At 37.7% G+C, this 15030-nt stretch overlaps 1 protein-coding gene across 1 annotated transcript in view; it reads left to right on the top strand.

Moving 5' to 3' along the window:
• The window catches only part of LOC109229224 (phagocyte signaling-impaired protein), a 34055-nt gene that overhangs the window by 1580 nt on the left and 17445 nt on the right, over positions 1-15030 (top strand). The window contains exons 4-10 of the mRNA XM_019394596.1: positions 4344-4437; positions 4544-4662; positions 8861-8931; positions 10808-10949; positions 11045-11220; positions 11666-11868; positions 13207-13337. Of these exons, the coding sequence (XP_019250141.1) occupies positions 4344-4437; positions 4544-4662; positions 8861-8931; positions 10808-10949; positions 11045-11220; positions 11666-11868; positions 13207-13337 (936 nt within the window). The remainder of the gene's footprint in view (positions 1-4343; positions 4438-4543; positions 4663-8860; positions 8932-10807; positions 10950-11044; positions 11221-11665; positions 11869-13206; positions 13338-15030) is intronic.

Genomic DNA, 15030 nt, shown 5'->3' with positions numbered 1-15030 from the left:
ACCTTTCTAATTAGCATTAATTCTGATCTCCACATTAATATGAAGCCCAAAGAGTACTTATTTAAGAATGGGAAATAGATTGGAGCAAATCAATCTGAACATGCAAATAGAGGACATGTTAAATGGAGATGCGATGGAAAAGGTAGTAATTCACGAGATTTTTTATATCCATCAGTGAGATACAGATGAAATATATGCAGGATCATACAACATAAAGCTTGCCTCACGCAGTATGGTCTCTTTAAAAGGGGGCTCACTGAAGTGACTGCAAAAATGATGTGTTTCAGCTGGGTAGTACTACATAGAGCTTGCCTCATGCAGGGTAATCTCATGAAAAGAGCCTTTGCACTGATAAATTGATACTTTATAATCTGGAGAATGTGAATCATCTTTTTTTGCACTGCGTCGTGGGAAGAGATCTCCAGAACATGTCTCAAACTCTTTCTGAAATTCACCCTATGATGCCATTCACCGCGAAGACTGCCTACATCAGCTTGTGTTTCTGGAGAGTAGAGAAACATATCCAGGAACTATGACGTACCATACTAGATGCATTTTTCAGACCCTTGGAGGGGGAGGAATTTGATATGCTTTGAAAGAACCGTCACGTCAATACTGATTCGAAAGCTAGATGTTTGCTGAAACTTACTTTGCTGGAAAAAACTCAATATTGTGAATGGTGCGCATCAACTTCTTGACTTTGTTGGTTCTTTAAGTTCGTGATGGGAGTCACCCAAGCTGTTCTACAATTCTGCATCATCTGGATGTGGTTAGCAGCAAAATTTACATTAGTTTACCCAAAACTCATTAGCAATAAGACCGATATCTAGCAAAAAAGTCTCGTGCCTATACAATAAGTTCTGAATGCATTTAACTTTTGCAACAGCTATGAACTCCATATTTCCTTCAAAAGCATCTTCTATTTCTTTCTAGCCATATTATCCATGCAATGCACAAGTGAACTGTCCTCCAAATGTTTTAGAAGAAAAGATCTATATAAGCGGTATATTAGTATAGAATATGTTTTAGATGTTAGTACTTTTACTGTAGGTCTTATGCTTTTAAGAAGTGGTTTAACCTTTAGTGATTTATACATTTATTACAAAACTTACTAATACTTTTTATTTGTATTTGCATAATATTGGCATGAGATACCTTATTAAAAAAAATATTGACATGATATTTTAAATGCAATAACGTGGTCAACGGGGATCGGTATAGCAGACCCCAACTTGTTTGGGATTGAGGCGTAGTTTTAGACAAGAAGACCTTACCTTCGCCTTTTACGGATATTAATCCTGACATAAATTAGCCACTAAAACAACATCAACAATCTTTTTACCTTTAATAAAGGTATTTTGAGCCCCTCATACTAAGTTATTCATCATCACCTTTGGTTTTTCCGTACACACCTCTACGATAATCTCATAAATCCTGTAAGAGACTTATTGGCCTGTAATGTTTAATATTTACAGCTCTATTCTTCTTTGCTTAATGGAAACAACAACAACAAGAACAAACCCAGTGGATTTCCACAAGTGGAGTCTGGGGAGGGTGAGATGTACGCAACCTTACCCCTACCTTGGAAGGCAGTGGGGCTGTTTCCGGAAGACCTCGACTAAAGAATCTTTGCTTAAGGGCAATAAACAATAAAAGTAGCATTATACCTTTCTCAAATGTGCCTTCCAAATAATAGAACTACAAGGTCTTCCTTATTTCATCTTTTATAATATGGCAACACATTTGGGAAAAAGCTAAATTACACGCATCCAGGTTAAATGCCTTGTCACCTTCAACTATCTTCATCACCTCTCTATTTCACTCCCTTAATCGTTATTCCGAGCCTCAATCACGAATTCACCCTCCCTTACCTCATTAATTTCTAACTTCCTCTTGATCCATAATAGAAGGATGCCCCTGCACTCCCCAATACAGGAAAACACATCATATTTAACCCACTACCCCCATACAATTCTAACTATTACATCGGTCATAACCTCCATATCTGTTTCTTGAAATCATGGTAAGTTGGTCCTCGGTTCTTAACTCCCACCTTGAAGATGACTCTTTTGTTTGGGTCTATTAGAAGATTCCCATATCGGTTGGGGAGGGATGGTAGATTTCTTTATATGGTCTTGGGAAATTCTCATCTCATGAGCTAGCTTTTTCATTGTATTAGAGCCAGACCTATCCTGATTCTTGGTTTTTGATGTTGAACCCCCATCTTTTGTTGTCCCCACTCCAAATGTCCTGGAAGAGTCCAGCCAATGCTGTGGAGGGATGGGTAGGTCTCGTTATATGATCTTGGGTAATCCTCAGCTCATGAGCTAGCTTTTGAATTTGAGTTGGACCAAAGTCCATTTATATAGGATCATTCATTTCCCTCGTATTCAAGTTATTATCTTAACATCGATGGACAATATCTTTGCCGGTTTGCCCTTTCCTTCCAACCTCCCTCGCCTCCTTCAATTCACCTTTTTATTTCCTCCTTAACTTCCTCTTGTAAACCACCATACACCACCATCCTTTTTGGGCTTTCCCCTTCCTCCTTCCCATCTTTTCCCTTTCATCCACACTCTTGGTCCGCCTTGCTCCTTTTGCCTCTAATTCATTGTCAAGTGACAATTCTAAGACCCTATCTTCCTTCCCCCTTAAAGGACACACCCAAGAACTCCCCAAAACATAAAATACTTTTTCCTCACCTATTTGGTAAGTCACTACTCTCCATCAATGATTGCTGATGGTTAGCCATCTTTCTTTATTTGTGGATTTTCACACATACTGGAGCAACCAGCACTGCCAGAATCAGCTATTTCTGGGAACTACAGTCAACGTAGGTCCTTCAGCATGTTCTCTCATCTCTGGAAATATTGGTGCTGTTACTTCCCTCCTTTGAACCCCCTGAATTTTTTTAGTATTTCCTGGACCTTCTTGAACAGGCACAACACTCCCAGATTCGCAACATTCTGCCGTCAGCGTTGTTGGCGAAGCGTACCTGGAACTTGGGCAGCCTTATTAGACCTCTTTGGAGACACATATTCTCATAATGGAAGGGTGATGGTCCAATCTTCTTCCACCATGTTCTAGCATATTAGGGAATGATCCAAAACAGGCTTCAAAACGCTTGTTGAATGGAATTTGGAAACTTCTTTTGCCATTCAGTACTCTAATATCGCGGTTATCTACCTTATCAAAAATAATATAAAATATCGCGGTTATCTACTCTTATGCACTCTGTCAGTTTAATCTGTTTTGCCATTGAATTATGTTATTATTGTGGCGCTGTCCGTTTTATGCTAGAAAATCAAATTCCAGTAACTAGCCGTGGAAGTCCATTTCATCAGAGTTAATTCTCCTAGGTTGGCCTTGAGCATTCTGTTTGACTGTTTGTCCTCATTATGGAATGGTGATGCCGAATCTTCTGAATATCTGTTGGGATATGCTCTGTTGATTTTTATGCACTTCATACAAGCTAATGTGTATTTGAGACTGATTATATGAATTAATGAGGTTTATATTGTGATGTGGAAGGAGTCTGATACACTTTCTGGGAGCATTATTGCTAGATCTAATTCTGTGGTTTGTCTGATTGCATGAAACTTTGAATAATATTTATTCAGATAGGCTAAAGTTAATAGTGAATTTTTGAATAATATTATTTGAGGGGAGCAGAAATGGTGCTTTTAAGAGGGAAAAACGATTACTATTGAAAAGATTTATGTCTTGTCTGCGCACATGGGCACTTTATAGTATGTGCTGCATTCCTTGTTAGAACTATTGCAGCCTGAGTTTGAAGCCCTTTTTGAAATTATGCAGGAGCAAATAAGCAATTTTTTTGGTTGAAAATATTATGTTTCATTTTCCAAAATCTTTTTTTTATTAATGCTACGAGTGCTAACAATGAAAAATATTTCTCATGATTGGAGGATGACTATGTCAAATGTTAACACATATTTTAGAAGTAAAAATCACTTATTTCTATCATATGTTTTCACAAGTGTCTCTCCCTTTTTGCTGTGTACACCCTTGCTCCTATCTTGCTCTCAATCCTTTTTCGGTTACCTTTTGGCTGTGGACTAATCATGCTGTTAGGCACACTTGGTTCTCTGTCATGTTAGCTACTCCTTGCTAGTGCCTTTTTTCTGATTTTACTAGTACTGCAGTGTTGTATGTTCGTCATATATACTTCCTCTGAATCTATGGTAGTTTCGGCCTCCTAAATCTTCCTAATTCCAGCGAGTAGATCCTGAAAATTGTAATTGTTCATCTCTTTGCAACCATTTGATGTTCAACTTAACCTTTGTTATTGTTTAATTTCTCATATTCCTTCCATCTTGTTATAGGTTCTCTGCGGCAATGGAGGAGAGAAGCTGTTACATTTAGCAGAAGGCCTGCTGAAGAAGCATATAGCTTCCCATAGTTTACATGAACCGGAAGGTTTTTTTTGTTTATTCTCCTGTAACTCATGAGTAATCAGGCCTAATGCTCTCTTATCCTTTGACCTTATTCTATCTACTGAAATATTTCATGCTTTTTTTTGCAGCTCTTATTGTATACATTTCCTTATTAGAGCAGCAATCTAAATATGGAGATGCCTTAGAACTTCTTACTGGAAAATTTGGGTCTCTTATAATGACTGAAGCTGATAGACTACGTTTGCAGGTACTGCCTGCATTTTTCAGCTTTTACGGTTGTGGTCGTTGATTAAGTTGACTAGTACCCATCCAAATAATAATCGATCAATTTGAAAGAGAAAGGAAGAGTTCCTTTACATTTGGGGGCAATTGTTCGCCCCTAGGGATTTGGTCGAATCGTAAGAGTGCAACAAGTGATGTGTGGGTTAGGCACGTCGCCGGTTCAAATCTTGCCGTCGGCAAGTGCTTGGTATTAAAGTGCAGAAGGGTAGAGGGCAGGCCTGTTATCCACCAGGTTTCAAATTGTGCGCCTTTAGCCCTCGAAATTTCTCGGTTATAATCAAGACCTCGCGTGGAATGCGTGTAACCTCGGGTCCAAGAGTGCACATTTCTCTCGCTAATTGTATTTTTTCTATCCCAAAAGGAATGTTGTGTCACGATCCAAATTTCCCAACCAAGGGGTCGTGATGACGCCTAACACCGCTTGCTAGGCAAGCCAAACAAAAATAAAAGAACAAAACTAGGCATGAAACAACATGATATCATAAAAAGGATAAAGCTCAGGAATGTATAGCACAACTAAAGCCAACAACCGTCTAACACCTCCCAGAACTGGAGTCACTGAACCGTCTAACACCTCCCAGAACTGGAGTCACTAAGTATATGGGCTCATATACTTCTACAGAATTACTAAACATGAAATAATAAATACACTGTTTGATTCGAATAAACAGTAGAAAGTCTAAAAGAGGGGTGACATCAAAGCCTGCGAACAAGAGTGCAGCACTACGTCGAGTCTCCACAACCAAGCAAGCTAGTCCGGCCTCCGAGTACTAGGTTTGATGCCAAAATCTGCACAACAAGTGCAGAAGTGTAGTATATGTACGATCGACCCAATGTACTTCGTAAGTGCGAGCCTAAGTAGTGACATGGCTAAGACAAGATACCAACATATAAATCTATGTAGTTAAGTAACGAGAAAATAACGAGAGATATAACAATTAAGAGAACAAGAAAAGTAGAAGTAAGATAGCAAATAGGTAGCAAGTGAGATAACAAGTGCAATAGCAAGAAGTAATAATAATGCGAGAAATACTAAAAGGAGCAACTAAGGAATATAATGACTGTAATTTCAAAGTAACACCAAACAAGCCCTTCACAACAACTCAAGTCCAAGAAATCAACGAGGAAACCATGAAACAACATAGCCAAATCCTCTATCCGCATAGTAAAAGCAAGGAAAAAGAAGGTAACATATCAATTAGCACGGAAGCACCCGTTGTGCATATTCACTCTTTCTCACAAGCACGGAAGCACCCATCGTGCAATACCTCTCACCTCACAGCATGGAAGCGGCTGTCGTGCAATATCTCTCAACCTCACAGCACGGAAGCACCCGTCGTGTAATATCTCTCAACCTCACAGAAACACCCGTCGTGCTAAGACTCATCCTCACCAAGAACACGTAAAATCAGTACCAAACAAGGTGAGGAGCAACAACAACATCAACAAGAGTGATTAAATATAACACACCACAAGAGAGATAACCATCATTTTTGCACCAATAGCTAAACCAATATATCAAGAATTTTCAATGCGCAACATCTCAACAATCCCGACGTAGTTATCAACATGAATAACATCAAGGATTTTACGATCTATTTAAAGCAAGTAAGACATGATACATAAAAACAACATAACATAAATCAGGTCAGTTCTACCCGCATGCTTAACCCATAGCAAGCGGATATACATTCTTCACGTTTCATATACCGCTCCCAACATATATAACACATAGAAAATAGACCCAATGACATCCTAATTCCCTCAGATCAAGGTTAACCTAGACACTTAACTCTTTTCGGCACAAATAAACCCTTCAATACCGTCTCTCCTTTAGCACAAGCCTCCAAACCACTCGAATCTAGACAAGTAATACTCAAATAAGTCACAACAAACTTTAGAAACTACCCTAGTATAAAATATGTTTGATCTTTATCACATTTGGAAAAGTCAGCAAAAAGTCATCCCGGGTCCACATGGTCGTAATCTGAAATTAAGACCAATTCCCGTATTTTTGCCATTCTCCCCCGAGTCCAAATATGTTGTTTGCATCAAGATTGGACCTCAAATCGAGGTCCAAATCCTCAAAATTAGCCCTCTTAAGTTTTTCTCCAAAACCCCAATTTCTACACTTTAAAATACTAGATTTAGGAATAAAAATCTATGGGAATTCATGAGAATAAATCAAAACTAGGTAAAAATTACTAACCGTAGAAGCAGGGATGAAAATCCTCTAAAATATCTCCTCAATCTGTGATCTAGGTCTCAAAAATGGTGAAAGTAGCTTAATTCCGATTTTCAGCCCTTTATATCACTGGGCGTTAGGTGCTATTCGCGTTCGCAAAGCACCTGTCGTATTCGCGAAGGTCAACGACCAATTGGTCATCGCGTCTGCGAAGGCCTCCTCTCGTTCGCGAAGGTTATCGCCCCCAAGACTCCGCGTTCGCGATCTTGTGGTCGCGTTCTCGATGAAGAAACTCCTACCAGCTCTTAGGTCGCGTTTGTGATGAAGAAACTCCTACCAGCCCCCGAGAGCTTAGGCCTACACGTTTACGTTTGGGCAACCGCGTTAGCGAAGGCCTACTCCCCAGGCCCTTGCAAACGCTAGACAACCTCCGCGTTCGCGATGCACACTACACCAGCAGCACATCAGCTGCTGCAAATTCTGCAGAAATGGTCAGAAACCACCTCGAAACTCACTCGAGCCCCCCGAGCCTCACTCCAAACATTCACACATGTATATAAACTTCATACAGACTCGCTCGTAAGCTCAAAACACCAAAATAACATCAAGAATCAACCATCAAAACTCAAAAATTTCAAAGTTCAAATTTTCAACTTTTCATAATAAGCGCCGAAATGGCCTCGGGTCACCCGGAACCCCAACCAAACATGCATACAAGTCTAAAATCATCATACGAACCCTCCAAACTTTCCAGAAATCAAAACGGATGACACACGCAAGTCATAAGTCATCATATCAGGCCATTCAAAGTCTTAAAACATGAAACGGAAAGCTAGAACTCAAAACGACCTATCGGGTCGTTACATGTTGGTTTCAGAGTACTAGGTCAAAGTATCTATAGTTAGGGTTTGTTTCGTGTAACAATCCCTTGATTTAAGAATAAAATCTACATATTCAAGAAAGTACTCTCTCCGTCTCAATTTATCTGAACCTATTTCCTTTCTAGCCCATGCCAGAAGGAATGGGCCCTTTTCATATTTGAAAACAATTTACCTTTATGCAATGATTTAGAGTCGCACAAAGTATATGTGCCTCATTTTACACCACAAGTTCAAAAGTCTTCTCTTTTTTTTTAAACTTCGTGCCCAATCAACTAGGTTCACATAAATTGAAATGGAGGGAGTATAAAAAAGTACTATTAACCTATGTTGTAAAAATTAAACATACTTTGGAGGAAGTTTGATAAAATCTTGGTTGACTTTTTTTGTATATATAAGATAGAGGGAGTTGCAGTTTCGGCTAAGACAAAACACCCAACTGCATAATTAGCGTTCACGATTTCTACTTGGATCACTGATGGTTGATTGTTATACAAGGAAGAATTTGTGCAAGGTGTTTGTAAATAGCATCTTCAATTATCAAAAGAGAAAAATTGTATGAATAGCATTTTTCATAGATATATTACTCCTTAATGTAGATAACTTTCACTTCAAGTATCAGACTCTAAGTGACAGTTGTCATGAAAGCGTAGAAATTTGTTTTCCAGAAGTTGTGGAGCACATAATTCAACCTTGCAAAACTTGTCTTTTTTTGTTAGTATGATCTTTTCAGTTCTGCAAAATGTTGAAAGCATACTGTGTTAGTCATGTTTGGAGCCTCTTCTTTTCTGTTCTTGCGTTAATGGGACACTAATAATTTTTTTTAGTGTGGGGCTTTTAATACGTTTTCAGCAATGATCTGGGACAGCAGCAGCACTATGCACTTGGTTGTTCGTTGTTATGGTAGAAAAACTTCACTTCCCCCCCTCCCACACCGTGCCTTCCAAAGAAAAAAGAAAAAAAGAATAAAACTTTTCTGTAAATTGGATATATATATATTTCATTTCATGGCATATTAGTCCAAGGGTGCTCTCCTTTATTTTCTGGGGAACATTGTTTTTCGTTCCTTAAATGTGCATTCTTTGACTTCAAGTTGACAGGGGAGGCTTCTTGCCAGAGGAGGTAATTGTGCTGCTGCAACTAGCATATTCCAGAAGGTTTTAGAACTATGGTATGTAATTTGAGAATGCTGATGGATTCATGTTCATTTTTTGTTTGTGTGTTTACTTGTAGTAATTTGAATATTGAAGATGCTCTCTTAGGTCTTCAACATTGAGAGCATCTCAAAATATGTTGCTTTTAGAATAATATGTTACCATCTAAAAAAAAAAACATCGATGCTTTTAGAATGATTTATGGCATTGTTTCCAGATATTCTGGGAGATATCAAAGAAGATAATTTGTCTCGGTGAATATTTTGTTTGTTAAAGAAGATAATTCGAATAAGATGGCTTCTAGCAAAACCAGGGATGAATCTAGGCACTGTGGCTGGGAGGGGCTACAAATGGTTCTGGGTACTGAAGTATTTTTAAAAATGCAACAAAATGAATTCCTACTTTTTTTTGATCAGTAAAAAGGAAAAAGAAAAAAAGGAGGCTAGAGATATATCAGCACAAGTTTAAATAACACTGTTTGGATATCCAAAGGGTTGGTTCAATGGAGCCGACTTGCTCCAGCCTTTAGTGGACATGATTACCTTGGATTTGTGTTTGCCGCTGTAGCAAGCTCTCGGTGAATTCTTCAAGGGCAACCTGGAACGGACACCAACGTCGTGGGAAAAAAAATTATGCAACACTGTTTGCAATTCCATGTTCTAGTCAACAGCCAAACTGCAAACCTTTAAGACGATCTTAACACACACACACACACACACGTATTTAAATCTGACAATTAAAACGTCCTCCTCACTGACATATTATTTGTCTCTCAGTTGAGTTTCGAGGAAATTTTGGATTTAACTTGCATTGAATAAGAACATTCACATTCTGCTTGACTCACTATCCTTATTCTTTAAGAAATGGTATTTGTTGCTCCATTCTTAGTTTTTCTTTTAAGAAATTTGTCTGACTTAAGACCAAATTGTGCAAATGTAGATCATTAAAGATACTAAGTGACTTAAGACCAAGTTGCTACCCCTTACATTTGTTTGTAAGGAGGAACATTTACAATTATTTAAATATATTAGGGTACTTATAAAGTTTATAAAACTTTGAGGGCCGCACATCTCCATCCTACACATAAGATATCTTCACCTATTTCAAGAACTGGGTATACTCAAGTACACAAATGAAAAGTAATTAGAAGTTTCTTCGCCAATAGTTCCTCCATGACCGAATTTCTGCTTCATTGATGGGATGTTGATTCATTTTTAATATGATTTTGATTCATTTAGCTGGAGGAGGATGTATTGTCTTTCTTCTGTTCTTCTTTCTCTCTTGCTGTCTGGAAAAAATGGTTAATCATGAAAATTCAAGTCTACCAGCACACAGCACCAAAAGTATTGTTAATCATGAATCTCAGAGACAAAATGGGGACTGCTATCTGCAGTGCAAACTCATCTATGTCTCGGTTTCGACGTGTGCTAGCATTTTTTTCTTAGATTATCCATTAAAAATAGGTCTTCTTTCTATCCGAACACATCAAGTTAGTACCAAATAATCCTTATAAAAAAAGCTAGTACCAAATAATGTTTCACCATTTTATTTTCTATTTGTTCACAAAACGGCAAAGCCTGGTTGTATGCAGGTCTTTTCCCGTATAATCCTGGCAGACTTTTTCAGTGTTAGTGCAAAAGCACTATGCATTAGGAATTAGATTCTCACTAGCATTCTTTGGCTTGTTTTGTTGTTACACATGGTCTGTGTTAAGTCTCTTTAAGAAACAAGGTCAGTCTGAAAGTTTTGACCTTGCATGAAATCTTACTTTCGAAATGATGGAGGTGGTAACCAAATGATATTAATTTCTCTTATGCCCATGTAGGAAGTAATTTTGGCCTTGTTTTCCACTGTTCATCATAAAAGTATGTGTAACACTAAATTCTTTGGCAGCCCTGATGACTGGGAGTGTTTCCTCCATTATCTTGGCTGTTTACTGGAGGATGATGGTAGCTTGTGCATGGGAACAAAGAATGATTCTACTTATCCTCTAAAGACGATGGACTCCCAAGTTTCTCATTTGACAGATGAAGCAGTAATTGCTGATATCCCTAGTAATTTATGAATTATTACTCCAGCTTCTAGGACAAAAATCTATAATGTCTGACTCATGCAAGTTGTTGAATGTAGTTTGGTTCTCGGCTATCAAGTGCGTCATCTCTTGTACAAAAGTTGTTAACTGAGGCAAGTGATGATACTGTAAGATGTCCATACTTGGCAAATATTGAGATTGAAAGAAGAAAACTTTTACATGGAAAGGGTGATGCGAATAAGTTGATGGAGGCTTTGATAGAATATTTTTTCAGGTAGATTCTAATATTCTTTCATCAATTTTTGCCTTCCCTAGTTAATTTGAATTTTAAAATCACGATAGAATGATGTAAGACTTCTGAGTTTTCTTGAAGACTGTAATGAGCAACAACATCATTACCTTAGGATGTTTTATAAGTAATATTAGAATTGAATATACCATGGATGTCTGCTGAGAATAGTCTAAGTTGTCAGTTGTGAATTAGAGAGTCTAAGTTGGAACTGATCAACATACCTGCTCTGCAATTGAGGTTCTTGTTGAAAGATATTTAACTTTTGCACGGATGGATAACTTTGCTGGAAATCTTTTTCGGTCATGCTCATTCCATTTTGCTGATTTGTCCAAATCAGGGATGTAGTCTACTCTTTTTTGGGATGTCTCGTAGTTATACTTGATTATAACCTCCATATTATCCTTGAGTTTTCCTTCCTTGATTGCAGGTTTGGACATTTGGCTTGTTTTGCTTCCGATGTTGAAACTTTTTTACACATTTTGAATCTTGATAAGAAGACACAGCTTCTGGAGAAGTTGATGGAATGCTGTGAACCTATTCCAACAAATCCCAGAAAGACTCTTGGGCAGCATATTACCGTCTTCAAAATTCAAAATATTGTTGGAAGCATGTTCACTCTTCCATTAAATGGTACATCTAGAACACATTATTTTTCACATCTGAGCCTGTTTTTTTTCTTTTCCTTTAGTTTGGGTGTGGATATGATTTGAAGTAGATGCATGTTGAATTAATGTTTTATCCAAGACTTGAATTTTACCTTAGGGGTCAAAGTGAAAGGGAATTGAAACATTGAAATATGTTAATGTCCATACATCTTGGATTGCTTGCGGACTGTAAGTATATGATTTTATACTGGGCAGGTTGCAATAATAGAATGGTACAGTAGATATGAGGCAGGAATTTTATAGTCGAGGGATCAATAATGGGTTGGCTTTTTGTAGTGGCAAGGACTATGTTTTTGGTGATGGTAGGGGTTTAACTTTTAAGTTAAGGTGAAATGGATATTTAAGTATTGGGGCATTAGGATGGTGAGGGTTATTGGTGAAGGTCGAACTAGAGTGCACTTGTGCTCTGAAAATCTCCACCTTGGTGGTTCATTTGGGGTGGGGGGATAGTGTGTGGAGTTCAATTCAAATTTTTTCTTACATCGTCAGTCAGCATTTGCCTTCACTCCACTTATTTAAGATGACAGTTGAAATTTTTACTTTTTATGTCAAGTGACAAAAATATGCATGTGACAGATTTTTGATCTTTACCAAATTAGAGATGCTATATTAGACATTATCTATAAGGAGAAGAAATACAACAGTTGGAACAACAATTACAACAACAAACCCAGATTCCCATAAGTGGGGTCTGAATACAACAGTTGGAACCTTTCGAGAAAAGTGGACTTCGTTTGGTGTTTCCCAAAATAGTAATCTGAGTCTGCAGCTCTCTTGATGGAAAGAGTAAATGCTTTGCACCAATCATGGTTATCAATAGTTCAAATGGTTCTAGCCTATCTTGTAGATTGTATACAGGTATAATCATAGTTATCAATAGTTTAAAGGGTGCTAGCCTGTAGTGTGGATTGTATCATGTACCTCAAGAATTACTTTAATGACATTTTAGTAGGGAATCCTCTTACTGTTTCTTTCAATGAAATCGATGGCCATGGTTAAGAAAACTCTGTGTAGATATTTTGTTTTGCAAATTGGTATAGAGAGATCGACCTGTTTATCTTGAGTATCTATAGTTTTGTGGCCGAGCATAATGTGTCACTAATCATGTAAGAAGCTTTGACATCTCAGTTCATCTGATCATTTCATGAAGTTATGTCTTTTGGAGAAAGTCAACATCTGTGCAAAGCCCATTTTTGGTGCATAAGATGCATATTGTTTTTGTTCAAGCATGATTGTATCCTAGCACATGCATTAACCCTGAGATGATGCTGGCTCCTAGAGTATTAACATTCTTCTTTTCCAGAGCTGGAGACAACAGCCGTAAAGATGACACAACTGTACTGTGAAAATCTCCCACTGTCAAAAGATTTGGATGCTCAAGAGAGTATGTATGGTGAAGATCTTCTGTCTATGGCATGCAATTTGTTGGTTCAGGTTCGGATTTTCAATATGGCGTTACAGTGCTTTATTCATCATGTATTATCACAATTATGTGATTCAAAAGCTGCAGGTTCAAACTGTACTAAGATGTCTTTTATATGATGTTCCTTTAAATGGCTTTCTAGTAATTAAAGACCAAATCCTGTTGCCTAAGTGTTTATCTTGGCTGGTAAGTTGTACATGTTGAAGTGTGTGACTACTTCATTTGAAAGTTTAAGCTGTTAGAGAGCACATTTTTTATTTTCTCAGTTATGTCTTTAACACGTTCCCTCACATGAAGGCTTGATTCTTTTTCATGAGCCAAGCACGTGGAATTACCATCTGTTAATAGATGATGGCGAGACTCGAACCTAGGACCTGTGCCTGCATAGATACCATATTGAAGTGTGTGACGATCTCATCTAAAAGGTTAAATTGGTACAAGGAGCTCACTTTTCATTTTCTTAATTGTGTCCTCAAAAGTACATTTGGGAATACTTTTTTTTAAGGGATATACAGTTTTGTAGGACAAAAAGTGTGACATGTTCTTTTCATATTCTTGACGATATCCGTCTTTGATTTTTATCTGAATTACAAGCCAGAAATAACCATATTCACCTATCAGCCATAATACGGGATTTCATCTATTTCCTTTTGATTTTTTTTGGTGGGGCGGGGGGGGGGGGGTGGATTTTTTGTTGAGTTTTACATAGAGCAAGAAAATCCGAAATGATTACTGCCACCAGGTTACCACTATCTGATCATACATCAAGACGTCATCGTGCAGTTCTATCTTTTGTGAATGTGTGCTGTGCACTTTTGCTTTAGGGGTTAATGTATTGATGGCACTTTTCCCTCCATATTTTGATATTTATGCATCCTCTCTCCACTTAAATTATGATTCACATGTAGAAATGTGTGGAGATTTAATGTGCACCAGTACGTTATACTGCTTTAGTTGTATATGCAAAACTTGGTTTGTAGCATGTTTGACCTAGTTTTTGAAAAATTACCAGTGCTTATTTTTCAGTAGTACTTATTTTGGAGAATTGAAGTGTTTGGCCAATTTCTCGAAAAAAAGTGATTCGGAGTAGTACAGAGGAAGCATAAACTTGTATGTAGCTTCTCATTGGAAGCATAAGTATAAAATTAATATTTCAAGTTGAAAATATGCTTAGCAAAAACTGAATTTTACCAAACTATCCTTAATTTTTAGATACAGTGGTATGGGGGAAGCTTGAATGGTTCTTCACTATTCCACCGGATACCTGCTACCTTCCACTAACATAAGTATTGTGTAACTCTTCCCACCTTGGATTAGGTAGATGGAAAAAAATCACGTAAAGTTGTTCCCCCTTCACAATTTTCCAATGGAACACCTCTAGTTTGTCAGAATACACATTTTAAACACCTATAACCCTATGTGTTTCTCACTTAACACATAATAGCCATGACCTATAAAATCATGGCACATCATCTACCTAAAACCGAAATATAACCTTGTGAGGTAGTCTTCGTCGATTGAAGCAGTGCCCTCGACGCCACTGGTATCAACTTCTCTGCTGTCGTTGCCCAACACCTTCTTACACTCCTGTATCAAAACACCATTTTCACCAACATAAGTACGAAATAATACAAATGGAACTGTTGTTAACAAGTAAAGAAAACATAAGACACATCCCTTCATGACCCAATAAATTAGAACAGA

Source organism: Nicotiana attenuata, chromosome 7 (assembly GCF_001879085.1).
Source record: "Nicotiana attenuata strain UT chromosome 7, NIATTr2, whole genome shotgun sequence".
NCBI classification, from domain to species: Eukaryota; Viridiplantae; Streptophyta; class Magnoliopsida; order Solanales; family Solanaceae; genus Nicotiana; species Nicotiana attenuata.
This window is presented reverse-complemented; position numbering and strand designations above follow the sequence as displayed.